The sequence below is a fragment of the Chlamydotis macqueenii genome, chromosome 28 (genome assembly GCF_036417535.1).
Source record: "Chlamydotis macqueenii isolate bChlMac1 chromosome 28, bChlMac1.mat, whole genome shotgun sequence".
NCBI classification, from domain to species: Eukaryota; Metazoa; Chordata; class Aves; order Otidiformes; family Otididae; genus Chlamydotis; species Chlamydotis macqueenii.
In genome coordinates, this window is record NC_141583.1 from 2,721,140 (window position 1) to 2,738,333 (window position 17,194).

At 50.5% G+C, this 17,194-nt stretch overlaps 1 protein-coding gene across 12 annotated transcripts in view; it reads left to right on the forward strand.

The window, feature by feature from the left end:
• Positions 1-17,194, forward strand: part of UBAP2L (ubiquitin associated protein 2 like) — a 30,995-nt gene that overhangs the window by 11,304 nt on the left and 2,497 nt on the right. For 6 of the 12 annotated variants that reach the window (XM_086768500.1, XM_086768504.1, XM_086768503.1 and 3 more), the window contains 16 exons: positions 4,187-4,239; positions 5,711-5,796; positions 6,239-6,410; positions 7,229-7,430; positions 8,660-8,940; positions 9,208-9,380; positions 10,092-10,281; positions 10,878-10,932; positions 11,384-11,558; positions 11,762-11,834; positions 12,513-12,708; positions 12,817-12,905; positions 13,627-13,680; positions 14,281-14,362; positions 15,793-16,010; positions 16,099-16,204. In XM_086768500.1, coding sequence (XP_086624626.1) covers positions 4,187-4,239; positions 5,711-5,796; positions 6,239-6,410; positions 7,229-7,430; positions 8,660-8,940; positions 9,208-9,380; positions 10,092-10,281; positions 10,878-10,932; positions 11,384-11,558; positions 11,762-11,834; positions 12,513-12,708; positions 12,817-12,905; positions 13,627-13,680; positions 14,281-14,362; positions 15,793-16,010; positions 16,099-16,204 — 2,205 coding nt within the window. The remainder of the gene's footprint in view (positions 1-4,186; positions 4,240-5,710; positions 5,797-6,238; positions 6,411-7,228; positions 7,431-8,659; positions 8,941-9,207; positions 9,381-10,091; positions 10,282-10,877; positions 10,933-11,383; positions 11,559-11,761; positions 11,835-12,512; positions 12,709-12,816; positions 12,906-13,626; positions 13,681-14,280; positions 14,363-15,792; positions 16,011-16,098; positions 16,205-17,194) is intronic. The other 6 variants (XM_086768501.1, XM_086768505.1, XM_086768511.1 and 3 more) reach the window with 1 other exon arrangement.

Below are 17,194 nucleotides of genomic sequence, written 5' to 3' on the forward strand. Positions count from 1 at the left end.
CACTCGAGGGGAGGAAGCATGAGGCAGCTTAGTCGTATTCTACTTGTCTCCCATCCAGAAGGCTGTGACTCGCCGTTGTCCCCGTGCCGTTTCCTCGGCGCAGCAGTGCAGTTCTGCAGCGATCACTTCGCTGGCCCTCCCCGCTGTGTTTCTGCTTAGGGTCGAAACACTGGTGCAAGGGGAAATAATCTGGCTAGACTATCTCAGCGCTTTGCCTCTGCTTACAGCTACCTCTGGGTGAGCAGTGTGCTAGGTGGCTGCTTTTGCATGCTCTTGCTGCCCAGCCGCTGCTTTTCTTCACCTGAGCAGACCTGCCCTGCAGTAGAAGGTGACTGGATTTTGAGATGATCAGGGTGCTTGATGGCAAAGCTACTCAGTGCCTGGCCACTTTATTTTCCGCTCTTAAACCTTTACGCCTTATGAAGCCAGGAGATGATCCAGTTTGCCTTATACCTACTGAGTCCCATCGGTGTCCATAACGAGCCCAAAATCATATTTGACTAACATCTCCTCAATCTAAGCTGAGGTCTCTAAGTTGAGGCTAAGGGCCCTTCTGGAGGAACTTGCCGCTTTGCTCTGCTCCGATGCCGCCGTTATATTTTTGCCACACTTCAGCTTTGTTTGAATTCACATTCCTTTGAGGTGCAGAGTAGGGGCTGATGGGTGTGTCACCCAGGCTGGGGCATGAGCATGTCTCCGGTCATTGAGACAGTGGCAGACCTCCTGATGAGCTGAGGGAGGAGCAAGCTGGTTGCTCATCTCTCAGTTTAAGAGAGATAGTGTATCTGGAGGAGGGGGGAAAATCTTGAAGACACAATGGAATTTTTTTTCTTCAGCACATTCATATTTGCAAACACCTATTGACTTTTAATTTTTCTTTTCCGCTTGTCCTGGTTTGAGGAGCTTAAAGACCAGCAGCTCTTTGAAGGGCTTCCTTAAAGCAGAGAGGAAGGACTGCTGTTCAGAAGACGACACTTCTGAAATGGTGTTAGAAGTGTCAAGGCATTGCTTGCGTTGCAGCTCTCCTCCTCAGAAGATCTTGGTGGAGAGCAATACGCTTGGTTTTTTTAGAAAAACTAAACACGTTGTGCTGGTTAGGAAGCTTTCTGGAGCATTTTTGGCATACGCTTGGTTGTGCATCGCAGACCTGTGGTTTTCTGTCTGTCCCTTCATGTGCAAGGAGCATAAGTCATGCTGAATAGGTGTCTGGTCCTCGAGAAGTAGACTTGCCAGGAAAGCCCCATCAATCGCTGCTCTTCATCTGTAGGATTTCCTTCTGCTTTTCATGCTGCTTTGCTTTTCTTCTCATTTCCCCAAATAAAGCAAGACTAAGAGGACCCCTGTGGCATATTCCTACATGCACAAACTCTTCTTGGGGCAACTCTCCTGGCTTCCTGCTCTCCCCTACCAAGTGCAGCTGACCCAGGTACCACCAGCTCTCCCTCTTCCCCTCTTCACCTCTTGGGTAAGGGTTGAGCTGGTAGAATCTTTCTGATCCACGAAAATTTGGAAAGAAGCCATCCTGCTACTGCTGTGAGGGCACAAAAAATTGCAAGGAATGGTGGAATTTGGATTTCTAAACCCCAGATGTACTTTGCATTTAATGTGTTGGACTCCTCATGATGCTTCTGTCTGGGGAGGAATGGGTAGAGTAGCCTTGGGACTCCTGGCACTCAAGGAAGTTGTGTTGTATTAATATCCGTATTTCTAATTTTAATATTGTTGAGGTTCAGCCCTGATCAGGGCCAGGCTAGGCAGTCTCTCTCTCACTCCCCCCACCCTCCGAGAGAACAGGGAGAGATGATATAAGAAAAACGGCTCGAGGTTTGAGATAAGGACAGGGAGAAAAGTTACCGTCACGGGCAAAACAGACTCGACTTGGGGAAAAATACTCATTTATTTCTAAAACTAGCAGGAAAATGAGACAGAGAACAAGATAACCTCCCCCCCACCCCTCCCTCTTCCAGGGCTTAACATTATCTCTACCACCTTCCCCTCCTGAGCGGCACAGGGGGGAAGAGGGAATGGGGGTCGCGGTCAGTTCATCACATGTTGTTTCACGCTGCTGCTTCATGCTCCGGGGAAGAACTCCTCGCATTCCTCCCCTGCTCCAGCGCGGGGTCCCTCCCACGGGCCACAGTCCTTTGTGGAACTGCTCCGGCGTGGGTCGTCTCTTCCACGGGGTGCAGTCCCTCCAGAACAGCTGTCCCAGCGGGGCCTCCATGGGCCACAGCCTCCTTCAGGCCTCCACCTGCTCCGGCGTGGGGTCCTCCATGGGCTGCAGGGGGATCTCTGCTCCTCCGTGGACCTCCATGGGCTGCAGGGGGACAACCTGCTCCACCATGGTCGTCACCACAGGCTGCAGGGGAATTCTGGCCAGGAGCAGCGTTACCGCTCCCTCTCCTTCTTCACCGACCTTGGTGTCTGATCCCCCTCCTCTCACAAGAAATTCTTCACAGCAGGCAGGCAGACGCCTCTCAGGGTCTCCTCACATCTCATCTCCTCTCCACTCCTTGCAGCCGGGCCGGGCCCAGTCGGGCCCAGTCGGCTGCCTGGCGGGAGGCCAGAGGGTGAGGCCTGCAAGGCCCACGAGGCTCGCGCCTCCCCCTCTCTGCCCCCGCTCAGCGTCTTCACATCTTCTCCTTTTTCTTTCTGTTTTCCCTTCTTAAATACGTTATCGCAGAGGTGTTATCACGGGACATTCTGCTACCAATCGGCTCGGCCTTGGCCAGCAGCGGGTCCGCCCTAGGCCCGGCCGAGTCCGCTGAACAAAGGGGAGCGACTTCCAGCACCTTCCTACAGAAGCTGCCACTGCAGCCCCCCCTCACTAACAAAACCAGAACAAATATGACCAAAAAAATCCAGGAGGGCTTCTTGAATCGGCTCAACTTGCTAGGCAAAACTAAACACCTAACAAAACAACAACGAAAAAGGAATAATCCACTGATAATATGCTTATTTCATAATTAATTCCCCACTTCTAGACAAGCAGTTGTTTGGATGTTTTGGTCTCATAATTGAAGTGTATACGGGAAGATCTGCACTGTTCTTCCCCCTAAAATCTCGGCCAGCCTGATTGTGTCCTGCAGAAGACTGTGCAATGTTCTTGTTCCCATGTGCTATGTTTTTACGCTATAAAAGTCTTTCAGCTTACAAAAGGGCTGATGCCAACTTGTTCCATCCTTGTAAACGTCCCCAGGATTAACCCTATAGGCTCTGTCGGGTTTTGTTGATCAAGTTTGCATGGGCTGAAAACAAGCTGTGCAAAACGGGGCTGTTTTTGCGCTCTGAGTTTTTTGGCATGTAAAATGTTCCCGCTCTTCTCACACCAAGTTAAGTTGTCTAATGGATTCAGAAGTCGCCATGTAAAATTCAAAGTACTGAGGTTAAACTGTGATGGAAATGAGGGATGGAACAAGTTGAAGATGTGGCCAGGCAAAACTCTTTTTTCCCTGGTAGATTTTGCTCTCTTACAAATTGCTCTGTGCTGGATTGTGGCTGTAATCTTGTGCTTTTCTCCTTGATACCACTCACTTTCTGAAATCGGTCACAGAAAACGTGTGGATTGCTTAGTCCCTTAAATTTTCTTTTCTGATTCTCCTTTGCTTGTGCACAGCAGCTCCTAATGCAATGAGGTTTCCACATTTGGAGTGGGAGGGCCGCAGGAAAGACTGATCATGCAAATGGTTCAGTTGTCCCTGAGTTTTAGAGAAGCTTAAGGTTTGCCTGGGTGGTGAGGTCCTGCACAAGAGCTGGCAGGAAGCCCCTGAAGGAGGTGCTCTGCCTGACCTGCTGGGGTAACACTAACTGCTCATGGATGCGGAACCTTGCAGCTACTGCAATAGGAGGGGGAATTAGGAAAATGGCACAGGGAAAAGCTGGGGACAATGCTGCGGCTTCCTTGCCAAGCTCAGCTTTCTTGTTTGGTGTCAGGGTGTGTGCGTTGCCCTAGCTGCTGGCCCAGCGGTCCGTCTCGTTCAGCCCAGCCTGCCCAAGCAAGGCTGAGGCGATCTCATCGCAGTACCTTGCCTCTGTGAGTCGTGGGTTGAGGTCAACGGCTTTAACTTGTCTGGTTGGCAAATAGAAATCCACTCAGCTGCTTGCAAAGCTCCCCAGTGCTTCCCTGGCTCTTGCAGGCAGAGCTCTGATGCATGCGTAACTTCTCTACCTGTTGTTATCCTTGTAGGTGCGTGGAGGGCAGCGACGGAAGAATGGGGCACGGAGGACTGGAATGAAGATGTAGGTACTCTCCAAACCCCTCTCCTCTATGTGTCTGCTGACAGGCTGCCGTCCTCTTTGTACACACACAACTACAAGAGGAGCACAAAGCCCATCCTCCCCAAACTATGGGCATAGCACAAGCCAGACCTGCAGTTCCGGGAGCAGTAACGAATAAGTAAACATCACTGCTTCTAAAGTACATGTGTAGTAGGGCTTGTCATAGGAGCACAAGACAGGATGGGATCTCCTGGGGTATCGAGTATGGTCCTCTCATTTCCTGCAACTGCATGACTGAATTCGTCCATAAACTGGCCTGACTCTACACAAGATTTTTGCCCCACTCCTCTGGTGGAGTGACAGTTTGGGAAGGTTTGCCTCTGACCTGCACCACGTCCCATGGAGGAGGCAGCAGCGGTTTCATGCGTGTGTCACGTGCCTCTGGTGGTCCTTGTAATTTGGATTGAACAGAAGCTCTTGGCTGTATCTTCTGATTTGTTCTTTGGCATGTCTCCCTGCTTTTTGTTTCCTACCTGGCCTCTCCTTCAGGGAAGAGTGGACGCTGTTATCGCCTGCTTTTAATACCTCTGTATTGGTTTCTTCTGAAACTGATGCTTCAGTCCCTGTCTGAATCCAGGGAGAACTTCTGTTCCTGCAGATGGGAGCAGGGTTGGGCTTTTTTAGTGTTATTATTAGTTTTGTGTGCTCATTTTTGTTAAGCCTGCAGAATGGGCACGAAGGGAAAGTTTTTGCTTTCCAAGCGCTGTCTGAAGGAAGCATTCCTGCTGTGTTTGGAGATGCAAGCAGCTTTTCTATCTGTTCAGTCAGCTCTCTGCTTGAAGAGAGCCCTTCTTGCCTTTGGTGTCTGTGATATGCTCCCAGGGGTTCCTGATTTTGTTTTTGAACTCTTGCAGTGTAGTTACTGGCAGCTCCTCAGTCTGGAGTAAAAGCTGTTCCTATTCAGATATGTTCCAGGCTAAATCACAGATGGTCATTAAACCTCCCCTTCATTCATTTTTGAGCAATGTTATTTTCCCCTGTATAGTTGAAGATCTGTTGGTCCCTGGTCAGATCATCCAGGTGAGGCCAGGATCACTGGAGGCTTAGCTTTTGGGTCTGAAGCTTTTTTCTGTGACTTCTCTAGCAATGTTTGCGCCTACCTGTGCAGTGGGTTTTACGGGTCAGTGCTGTGTACCATCAATTCAGAGCACTTGTCCAAGACTCCAGTGGATTTATGGACTATATGAAATTTGTAGGAGTATTATTTTTTTTTTCCCAGTGGCAGATGATTTGTGCAGTTGCCTGAGAAGAAACAAAGTAAATAGAACCTGATTCTGATGCGAGCCAAACGTTACAGAAGTTTAAGTCTAAACTCTTTAACTTCTTGACTCTTTGTGTGGCTGTTTGTCTCAAATGTTTGTGTGCTTTGCTTGGAGTCCTAAGACACTAGTCTCACTTTTAGGTTCTTTTTCCCTTTTTTTTTGTCTTTCAGCTGTCTGAGACAAAGATCTTCACTGCCTCCAACGTGTCTTCAGTGCCTCTGCCTGCCGAGAATGTGACAATCACAGCTGGACAGAGGTGATAGCCCATACTGTTCAAGTGGGAAAAGTGGCACGTGCATCCCAGAGCAATTTGCCAACTCAGACTAAACCTTGCCAGCTAGCTAAAATGCAGCAGCTCTGAATAAGATGAGTTGGATTTCAGTGGGAAAGTTGACTTAGGAGTTTCCAGGTCCTAATCCTGGATTGGACCTGCTCGTTTTTCAGATACGGGGGCATTTTCCTGTGTAAAGTTAATGGAAGACATGTTTTAACGTAGAGGGCCACGCAGGATCTTGCTTGGTCTCGGTCCTTCTGAGGTTACTACTGGCAGTTGTGAGTTAATGTTCTGCAGATTCATTCAATTGGTAAAGTAGAAGCTCTAAATTTTGAGACTGGAGGTAGAATACCGCTGTAAAGGAAGTGAGGAGTGCGACACAGCTCCTGTTAACCTCGGTGGGTTATCTTCTTTCTTTACCCAGAATCGATCTTGCAGTCCTGCTGGGAAAGACACCCTCTTCTATGGAGAATGAGTCAACAAACCTGGAGTCATCCCAGGCTCCTTCCCTGGCCCAGCCGCTGGTGTTCAGCAATTCCAAGCAGAGTGCTATATCCCAGTCTGCCTCTGGTAACTCCTTCTCTCACCACAGCGTGGTAAGGAAATACTGGTCTCTGCCGGCGTGCAGGTTTTGGCAGGTATTGGTTTTCCCCAGTGTTCTCTGTCTGCATTTGGGCAATATGGGAGAGACAGTCCTGACACCTGCTCACTTCCTGTGGTGGCAGAGTCCTGCTTGGATGATTTGCCAGTCTGCTCTGCATGCAGAGGCATGAAGTCCATTGCTTAATTAGAAATAATTGGGATAATTCCTCTGCTATTGCCCTTATCAGACTTGCAACACATACTTTTTTCCTGCTCAGAGGAAAGGAAAAACTCTTGAGGTCCAGCTTGCAAATGTAACAGTTTGAGAAGTGAGACCGGTTGGGAGTTTGGTGTGGGATGAAATGCTGGCATCTGCTGACAGGTGAAGGAGGGAGGCATTGAATCTGAATCAGGGATGTGCACAGACCTGGGCAGTTGCTTCTTTGTGTAACTTCAGCGAAAGAAGTAAAAAATTGTGCACGTAATGATGAGATAGTTCAGGAAGGGTTTTTCAAACCACCTTAACTGTAAAGCCAAGTTCCCGTGGTGGTTGTCTTTTTTAGTGCAGCTGAATGCACATGAATAACTTAGTACATCTTTGTAAGCCTCCATGACGCTGTAAAATGCCATGGGTTGGACAACAGGTAAGTGTACATGGGCTCACATGTGGTAAAGGCTGTGAGAGAAGTATGAGCTCTCCTTGCCAGTGGTGTCTGCGTGCATCTGGAGCTCAAGAGTGTTAAGCTGAGGCGCCCAGTGAGAAGCAGCAGGGTATAGTGCGTTCAGGGCCAAGGGAGACGTTGACTTTGTTATTTCATTGGTGAAATTGCAGGTGAGCATGCTGGGGAAAGGGTTTGGAGATGTCGGGGAGGCCAAAGGCGGCAGTACCACAGGTTCTCAGTTCCTGGAGCAGTTCAAGACAGCCCAGGCGCTGGCTCAGCTGGCTGCTCAGCACACCCAGCCTCCTGGGAGCACCACTGCTTCTTCTTGGGTCATGGGATCCACGACGCAGACCTCTTCTCTCGTGCAGTATGGTAAGGAAAAGCAACATGGCATCCTCCCAGAACTGCAGAAATGTTCTGCAGGGAACAGTGTTAGGGATTCAGTGAGGGCCAGATTACAAATTCACAACTAAGCCAACTGCTGGCTAAATCAGAAGAACTGTGGGTGCAAGTTTTTGAGTAAAATGTAATTGTGCATGTGAGTCTTTCGCTGTTCCTTTTACACTTGAAGCAGTTGAGTCCATCTGCCTCTTGGTTGTTCCAGCCAGCTTCAGGGCAGGGGATCTTGTGTTTCCTGAGACCCTGACAGCGTGCAGAACCGACTTCCCAGTGTAAAGCTGTGTAACAGAGAAGGGCTCTGAAAGTGGGCACCTCTGGAGAGTAGTTCCTGAATACCAGCGCTTGTCAGTCTCATCTTGGTGCTGACCTGGTGTTATCTTTTAAAGGAATGTGGTTCTGATAACTGTTAAGTGCCAAGAAGTAACTCGATCTCTGGGCTGGCATGAGGGAATAGCCAGTGATTAAGAGAGGCTCCCGCTTTTCAGATGAGATGCTGAGGCCTGCTGTGGTCGAGTACTAGTGCCACTTCTTTCAACTTGTACGTTTTATTGCTTGCTATAGGGAAATGGCTCTGGTTCAAATCTAAGCCAAAGAAAAATCGAGCCCTGTGCTAGTAACAGTCAGTGTTGGCAGCTCCTGATCTTTTCAGGCAAGGAGCCACAGAGGAGAGTCAGAATGGGAGCTGTTTTTTTAATAAGCTGCAGTAAGGCTTAGGTGAAGGAGGAGAGTGGTGCAGTTGTGCAAAGAGCTGAGGGCAGGCAGCCCCGAGCAGTGGTGTTGCTTGGAGGATACCCAGTACTTGCAGGGGAAAAAGCAGGCGGTGAAATGGAGCAATGTTGGCAGAGAGGGGGAAGGAAGCAGCGTCAGGGCCATGCAGGACTCTGACACGCAGTGCCTCCACACAAGGGACTCAAGTCCCGCTTTTCTTGGAGGACAGAGGACTTCTGCTGTGCAAGCTCCCTTTGTCCTGTAGAGATGGTGGAAGGAGCTGAGGGGAGAAGGGCTTAAAAGGCTTGGTGTCAATGGTGGTGAGAGTGCAAAGCTGGGACTGGAGATCCTGAGGACCTCTGCTCTCTGATTTTACAGGCTTCAGGAGGAGTCATAGTGCAAAATGATTTTATTTTTCTTGATACCGAGAAGTGTCAGAACTTGATTCAGTTTTAAGGAAACAAATCCTGCTAACTCAACTCTGTCTCCCCTAGTAGATCTCAAGAACCCAACGGACTCTTCAGTGCATAGTCCCTTCACCAAGCGTCAGGCCTTCGCCTCAACTTCAACCATGATAGAAGTGTTCATGCAGGAGAAACAGCCTGTGGTGACTGCCTCTACAACTGTGCCGGCACCCCCTTCCTCACCGCTGCCCAGCAAAACCAATCCTGTTCCCCAGATGTCCCCAGGGTCCTCAGATAACCAGTCCTCCAGTCCCCAGCCAGCACAGCAGAAGCTGAAGCAGCAAAAGAAGAAAGCATCGTTAACGTCAAAGGTGCAGATTGATGATGGGGATGGAGGCGTTTTATTGTGTTAGAGCGGCAGAAAAATCCATTTGGGCTGCTGAGGGAAGGGCTGTGCTCGGCCTTCCTGCTGCTGTTTGTCAGAGTGACAAAGAAAAGCTTGCCTGCCTGGGCTGAACAGCACAAATCAGAGGATGCAAGCCTGTAACCGTCATGTGCTGGGAAATGTGGATACTGAAGTTGTTTTTGGTGCTGGTCCCAGGGAGTGATTGGCCCTTTCTGTTGTTCTTCCCTTGCAGATTCCTGCACTTGCAGTGGAAATGCCTGGCTCAGCGGATATCTCAGGGCTAAACCTGCAGTTTGGGGCGTTACAGTTTGGTTCGGAGCCTGTTCTTGCGGAGTACGAATCGACGCCCACAACAAGCGCCACCGTCAGCCAATCTCAAAGCAGCCTGTACACCAGCACGGCTAGGTGAGGAGCAGGCGCAAGGAAGGGAATGATTAATCCAAGCAGGTAGCTTTGGGAGGTAGCTTGTCCCATGACCCGCATACTAGTAGACCCTTTCTGACTGTGCTGTGGTCACAAAGGGGGGACAACGTATGCAACAGCAAAGCATAAGTTGCCAGCAGACTCATTCAGGCAGCTCTATGGCTGATTGGCCTGTGGTACTTATACAGAAAGCAGATGTGTCCTGGAAATACAGGAGGGGAATCCCCAGCACAACTGCTCCTTGTCCCGGGTTGAACGGATTCTGCGTGCTTTGTCCTGGTTTTTTGCCTGGCAAACCAGGACGCAGTGCAGTAGGTGTATCGACTGTGATGATGCCTTGCCAAAGTGAAGAGTTGCTGTCATCTGTTGGGCTGACCCTTAGTATCTGGCCAGTCACTTGAGTGCTGGGACCTGAGTGGTGGCAGCTTGTGAAATGTCCCCTAGAGCACAGCAGTGCGTGAGGCCAGGCTGCAGCTAGGTGCCTGCATCCTCCTGTGGTAGGGCTGGCCCTTGTCGGGGTGTGTTTCTCTACTTGCTTTTCTTGGCTGCTTTGTGTGGTGCCTTCATGCTGATGCTTGGGGCTCTTTGTTTTGAAGATTTGAAATGAAGAGTCTACTGTATGAGTCAGCAGCTTACAGCAAGGCTGTTTTGGAGGAAAATGTAAACTTTTTTTTTTTCTTTTCTCTTTTGTAGTGAATCTTCATCCACAATTTCATCCAATCAAAGCCAGGAGTCTGGTTACCAGAGTGGCACAATACAGACAGCAACATTTACCTCCCAGAACAGCGCTCAGGGACCACTGTACGAACAGAGATCCACTCAGACGAGACGATACCCAAATTCAATCTCCTCCTCGCCCCAGAAGGATCTGACCCAGGCCAAGGTAGGAAAATAGCTTTGCTCACCCTTTGTGCTGAGTAAGCATAGTGTGTGAAGCGCTGTCTTGGGGGGAAGCTAAGTTGTTTATCAAGTGTTTCTGCGATCCTCCAGCCTCACCACGTGGCTTGTGGACTCCGTGAGAGCTTTCTTCTGGCTGCTACCAGAGCCCTTAGTTATGTTACTTACCTGGGGCTGGGCCGGTGGGGTTAACGGCGGTTGATTTTATTGCAGGCCACAGGTCGTGTCACGCGTAATAACTGTTGCAGAGTGGCATTCGGGCTGAGGATTTAGTTTTGTCTTAAGGATTCAATTCTTGCGTGCTGCACACGGGTTCAGTAACATCCATTTTAGCTAACGAACTTGTGTTGAGGATGTTGAGCCAGTCTAACTACCAACAGCAGAGAAACTTCTTGGACTGCTTGGGGGTCATGCTGACACTGGGCTAGTTGAGCTTGGGACCAACCACGATACAGTCTGGTCATATGTGTTGGTAGTGTGCCTTTTTCACACTGAGGAGGGAGTGTGGGAGGGGCTGACACTAGATCTGCCTCTGGAAATGAGCAGCTGCAATGCTCAGTACTTTTTTTTTTTCTTCCTCAGAATGGTTTCAATTCTGTACAACCCACGCCGTTACAAACCACGCAGGCTGTTGAAGGTAAGAGTCTGTCAGTGGAGTGGGTGTCCTGAGTCTCTTGTACTGCTCCTTCTCTTTGCTTTGGATGAAAAGCTCTGTCAGTGCTAATAGCAAGTCCTTTCCCCGCTGGACTAATTGCTGTCACTCAGATTATTTCCTTGCCTTGAAGCGTTAGGCTTTCTGCTGATGGATCCATGAGATCCTTGATGAGTCGCGCCTTGATGACAATAATTTACTCTTTGTTTGTGAAAGGCACCTTGTTGAAGCTCTTTGCAGAGAGCCAGTGGCGGTGTTGGGGTTAAGTGGGGTACAGAACACAATCTCGCTGTCACAAGGGTGTAACTGGTTGGCAGCAGCAAGGGAAGGCCCACATCTCCCTGCTCCTCTAGCTGAGCCTTTGCTGATCCTCACCACTGTATTGCCCTCCAGGAGCTGCTAGTAGCTGCCCCTAACCCAAAGCTTTTGTTCGCAGGTGCTACAGGCCCCGCAGTGAAATCCGATTCCCCCTCTGCTCCCAGCGTCACGCCTCTCAGCGATGGGGTATCTGCATCGTCCCTGTTGACAACAGCCACCCAACACTCGACAGCTCTGAGCAGCCTGAGCCACAGTGAGGAACTCCCCAGTACAACCACTGCCCAACTCAGCAGGTGAGCAGGCATGGTGGGTGGATGTCTAGAGAAGCAGAACTAGAAACAGGGATCCATAGCTGACGTCAAAGTCTGTCTCATGCAGTGGGGAAGACTGAGATGACTCATCCCATCTGAGTAGATGGGGAATGTGATCTGGCCTGGTGCTACCAATGGTGACTCTCACACCTTGGCTTGACAACATTTTGTTCCTTCTTCCGCAGTACGTTACCCACCCAGCAGAACAGTCTGTCCTCATCCACATCCTCTGGGCGAACGTCAGCTTCAACTCTTCTGGTGAGTGCGGCTGTGCTCTGGCACTGTGCACCCCCATTCCCCCTCGCCTTGGAGAAGTCTGCTGGTGTGCCCGACCTTGGGGTTGTGACAGGAGCTGCCAGGCTGCTGCTTGTCCTGCTGGAGTCTGGGTGTTGTGTGGAGAGAGGACAGAGGGTTGTGTCAGAGCACTTGCTGTGCACCTCTGGCTTGAGGCTTTTGACACCATGCCTGTTTCAGACGTAACAGCAGCCTCTTCTCAGCCTGTAGCAGCTCTTGAAAGTGCTGTGGAGTTGCAACCAGATCTGAGAGCAAACTGGTAGCTGATGGTGTCACGGTTCAATTGTATATACTGCTGGAGCTCCTGCAGTACAGACCTCCCCAAGTGTTGGCTTCTGCAGCAGAATAAATCTCCCCGCTGCAAATGCGGTGTTCTGCCCCGCTTCTCCCAGCGGATAGACATGTTGGGACACAGCCACACGAGAGGCTCGGAAGCATTAGGGGTTGGTTGCTGTCAGGACTTTGGACTTGAGCCAGGTGCAAAGCGGGTTTCTTTGTAGCCTGCAGCAGCCGAGTTCATTGCAGACTGTCAGGAACATCCTGGTGCAGACAGAGCCACACGATTATTTTGCATAGACAGCATCCTGCAGTATTTCTGTAACATTTGCCTGGTGCCCTAACTCTCTTCCTTTCCTTCCCTAGCACACAAGTGTAGAGAGTGAAGCAAGCCTCCATTCTTCTGCTAGCACTTTCTCCACCTCCTCCAGCACAGTGTCGGCCGCCCCGCCAGTCGTAAGCGTTTCATCCAGTCTCAGCAGTGTCAGCAGCCTGGGCCTCAGTCTCAGTAGTAACTCCACAGTGACGGCCTCAACTCGCAGCTCCGTTGCAACAACATCAGGTACGTTCCTGGGTACGGCCAAACAGGAGGAGGGTGTGGGAGCTAAGAGAGACAGCATCTGTGGTTTGCTTCACTGTGGAACTTTTCCTTTCCTCTTCTCTTTTTCAGGAAAAGCCCCTCCCAATCTCCCTCCTGGAGTCCCACCGTTGTTGCCTAATCCATACATCATGGCTCCAGGGTTGCTACATGCCTATCCGGTGAGTGGGGCAGCTGGCTCTCTGCAGTCATGTCGTGCTGCTAGATCCCTCCTAGCTCTGTCTTCAGCTAGCAGGGAGGGATGTAGTATAGTAGAGCAGCTAAAAACTCTAACATCAGCAGAGCAGGACCGCCTTGGATGAGAAGAGTTTGGACCTGCTGTTTTCCATAAAACAGTAGCAGAGGAAATCCATGATGGTGTCATGTCACAGGGGTAAATGTCTGTAATTTCGGTCTCCCCAGAGCAAATTCTGTCTGCCTGTTCTCTGCAGCCTCCCCAGCCTTTGGGGAGCAACAATCCTTGGTCAGAGCATGGCTCGCGAAAGTGTGGAGCTGTATTAGCAACGTGGTATGACAAAGGCCAAACAGCAAGGGTGGCAACTGCCACAAAGTCTAGTGGTGCGTCACAGCCCTCTTACGAAGTGAGGACAGGTTTGGTGTTGGAATGATTTCTAGAGGAAAATTGTCAAGTGCCTCTGTGGTCTGCAGCAGCGCTGCTAAGTGTTGGTGCTCGCTCTTCATTTGAGCAGGTCATGAAAACGCTCTTTGGCAGTGTCAGCCTTCCAGTAGTGAATGCTGGCTGCCCGCACCTGGGTAATTGTGTAGCCTCTGAACGTCTGCTTCTGGCTTTATCTCACGCTTATCTAAATGTTTAATCTAAAATTAGATAAGTGTCTTTTATGTAGTCTGTGTCCCTAACATAATCTCCTGTTCTTTTTCTAGCCACAGGTGTATGGATATGACGACTTGCAAATGCTCCAGACGAGATTCCCATTGGTGAGTACTGAGAACTGGCACAGATGTGCCGCTTCCACTGGTCTAACAGCTTGCCCGTGCTGTGTGCTTGGGTGTACAGACAGGTCGGGCTGTGAGCCGGCAAAACAGAGTGCCGCATGGATGCACCTCTGTGGCAGTGGTGAGGAGTTAATCAGTTGCTCGTTTGCGCTTAGGGAGTCAGGAGCACTAGTTATTCAGACAGTGGTATTGATAGAGGGGCTAGGGAATGAGAGCTGCAGCCGGCAGAGCTGTTTTGCCCGACAGTGGTGTGAGGACCTGTTGTGCTTCTGATCCTTGAAAGAGGCGGTGACTAAATACGTTCATGAGAGTGAGTTTTATTTAGCAGTACGATGTGTGTCCCTTGTGTTGTGGAGGGGAAAGTCCAAGCAGTTTAAGGATCGCATACCAGTAGACCTTATCTGGTTCTTCTCATAGCCAGAAGAGGCGGAGGGTGCATGCTGCAGAAACCTGGGGTTGCTGTAGGCTGGGGGCTGATTGAACTGCAATACTCCAACATACCTAGCGGCTGCCGTCCAGGAATCCCAAAGACGCTGCTTGGACAGAGCTCATAAAACTTCTCCTTTTGTTTTCATCCTTCAGGATTACTACAGCATCCCATTCCCTACACCCACCACCCCACTGACTGGACGAGATGGCAGCCTGAGCAGCAATCCATACTCTGGTAGGGAAAAACACCGCTCTGATTGCATTATCCCATCAGGCGTTCACGCTGCTGACCGCTGGAGCGACGTCTGTGCCAGCCTCCTGCACTGCCTTTGGTCTGGAGCATGTTTCGCAGCAGCGAAATTCTTGACTTCCCTTTGATCATCTGGTCATGTCGAGGCATGTTACCAGGAAGATACGGACAAGTAGGAGTTGATGTGGCAGTTGGAAAGGGAGTGAGGAAGGGCTGTAAGGATCTGTGAGGCTAAAACTGGGGAACTGCTTTTCAGGTCCTGATGAGGCAGGGGTTAAGCAGTGTTCCTCAAGCACTTAGAGTAAAAATACAAAGAAACCTAATCTGGAGAAATGAAGTTTATCTATGTGACAGTCTCGTGGAGAAAGAAAAGAAGGCATTAGGACCTGTCGAATTCAAAGCAAATGCCCAGTGGGTGGCTGATCTCTCTCTCACCTTGGTAGGTGCTTTTATTCACGCTGCTGATTCAAAGTGGGCAGCACTTCTGGTGAGCTTTCACGTGCTTTAGGAATTGTTGCACTTTATGGATCACTCCCTGCTTCAGCAGGAGCTTGTTTGTGCAGAAGTGCTTTTGCTCAGCACACTGAGGTTGAAATAAGAGTGCAGCACAGCTGCATGTGTAATTTGCCAAGTTAACGTTGGTGATAATGTTTGTGGCTCTCCTGGACTCGCTTGTGAGCTGGGGCAGCACTGAGAAATTCGCTGGCTTAGTGTGTGAGCTCTGAATAGGGAGAGTGTTTGCGTGGAAGAGCCAAGCAGGTGCTTATAAAGAGCAGCAAAGGGAGCTTCCCGGAGCCCTGCAGCCAAGCCCTTGCGTGGTGGCCGAACTGGGAAGAGAGGAAGCAGTGCTTCCCAGTACTCTCTGTGGGCTGCTGGGCCTCTGCACCAGCATTTGATTCGGTGCCACCAGCAAGAGAGGGAGAGGTGTGAGCCCTGCTGTGAAAAGGGGCCATTCGCACATCCTCAGCTGGAAGATATTTGACTCTCCTCTTCAACGAGGAGCTGTTTGCCGGCGGGACAGGGCCCCCAGGCTGCTGCCCTGGCCTCAGGTCTGGCTCTGGAGGGAGTTGAGTTGTGTCCAGGGCAGCTGCTGGTGCACGGAGAGGGCTGAGGGAGAGCTCTGGGCTCTTGCTGTGCAGGCGGCCAGTGGCACGTTTGTCTAGGGCTGGGTGGCAGGCTGGCATCAGGCAGTGCAGTGCTGTACCTCAGCTGCTGAGGGTTTCTCTTCCCAGCTGAAGTCCTCCTCTCAGGGATAAGGAGAGCAATTAACAGCTCAGCCTTATCAGCATGCAAGGTCCTTAGCAGCTGCGAGAGGGGGGTTGGTTCAAAAGTCTGAGTCACCTTTGGGCTGAGCTGGAACAGGCCAGGATTTGACATGTCTATTCTTCAGTCTCCTTTCATCTCCTGTATTCCAGGTGACTTAACAAAATTCAGCCGAGGTGACGCCTCTTCCCCTGCTCCTGCGACGACTTTGGCCCAGCCTCAGCAGAGCCAGACCCAGACTCACCACACCACGCAGCAGACGTTCCTGAACCCAGCGCTGCCTCCTGGCTACAGTTACACCAGTCTGCCGTATTACACAGGGGTACCAGGGCTCCCCAGCACCTTCCAGTATGGGCCCGCCGTGTTCCCTGTGAGTTTCCCAGAGGCAGGGCATGGGATTTGGGCAGGAGGGCAACACAGCGAATCCTCTCCTCACTCTGCTACTCTCCTTTCTGTAGGTTGCTCCTACCTCTTCCAAGCAGCATGGTGTGAATGTCAGTGTCAACGCATCAGCAACCCCTTTCCAGCAGCCCAGCGGCTATGGCTCTCACGGATACAGCACTGGTAAGAGACCCAGCAAAGCATTTTTTTGCAGCGGCAGTTATTGACTGTGGCCGGGCATGTTCACTGTCTCACTGGCTGTTAAGGGGACGGCTGTCCTACTGCCTCCAGCAGTAAGGGAAGAAAATGGCCGTGGTGCAACTCGTGGTTATTTGATTCTCCTTGGAAAGGCCTAGGCTTGTTCTGCATCTAGATCTGGAGCTGGTTTGAGGAGTACAGAGCACTTCACGCCCTCCTCTGCGCCCGGCAGTCCGATGGCTGGGGCCTCGGGGCTTGTGTTGGAGGGCTTAAGTTGCTGAACTGTTTGGGTTTTGTTTGGGTTGTTTGGGGTTTTTTTTACTGCCTTTATGTGATCAATAGAACAGTAATTATTCCAGATTTGGGCCTGCAAACGTGTTTGAGTCCTGTGTTTGGCAGATGCATGCTTTCTAGATTGAAAGATGCAAGAAGGTTGTGAATGTGCCACTTGTCTCAGTACTGGGTTTCACTGGTTAATGTCTGGCTGATTTACAAAGGCCCGGAGTTTGGGTTCCTCTTCCAGCCTCTGAATTTCTATTGTGCCTTTTTTCACTACACTTCAAGACACCGCTTTCTCTTTGCGAAGATACTTCAACTCTGTATAAGGTCATCTGGTACTGAGTCTTTCAAACCTCTTTCATTTGTAGACATTTTCCGGGCCTTAAGTGACGGCTGAGGCTTTCCCTTGTACCACTGCCTTTTAGAAACAGTCAACATGCAGTGCAGGTTGTGTGTCAGTGTTGCACCAGCCGTCCCAGCCCGCAGCGGAGTCGCCTTTACATGCAGTTGCCCTGGGCCGTTCTTGCTACCGTGTGGTGCTGGGAGGTTTTTCTTTCCTTGTCTGTCTGCTGCATCCCTCCATCCCTCCCTTTTCTCAGAGCTGCCATTTTCTGGGCTCTTCAAGAATGTGCATTTCTCTGGGTGGCAGCAGGCCCCTAAATTTGTTTCTGGAGGCGTTCAGAAACAGCGTGTGTC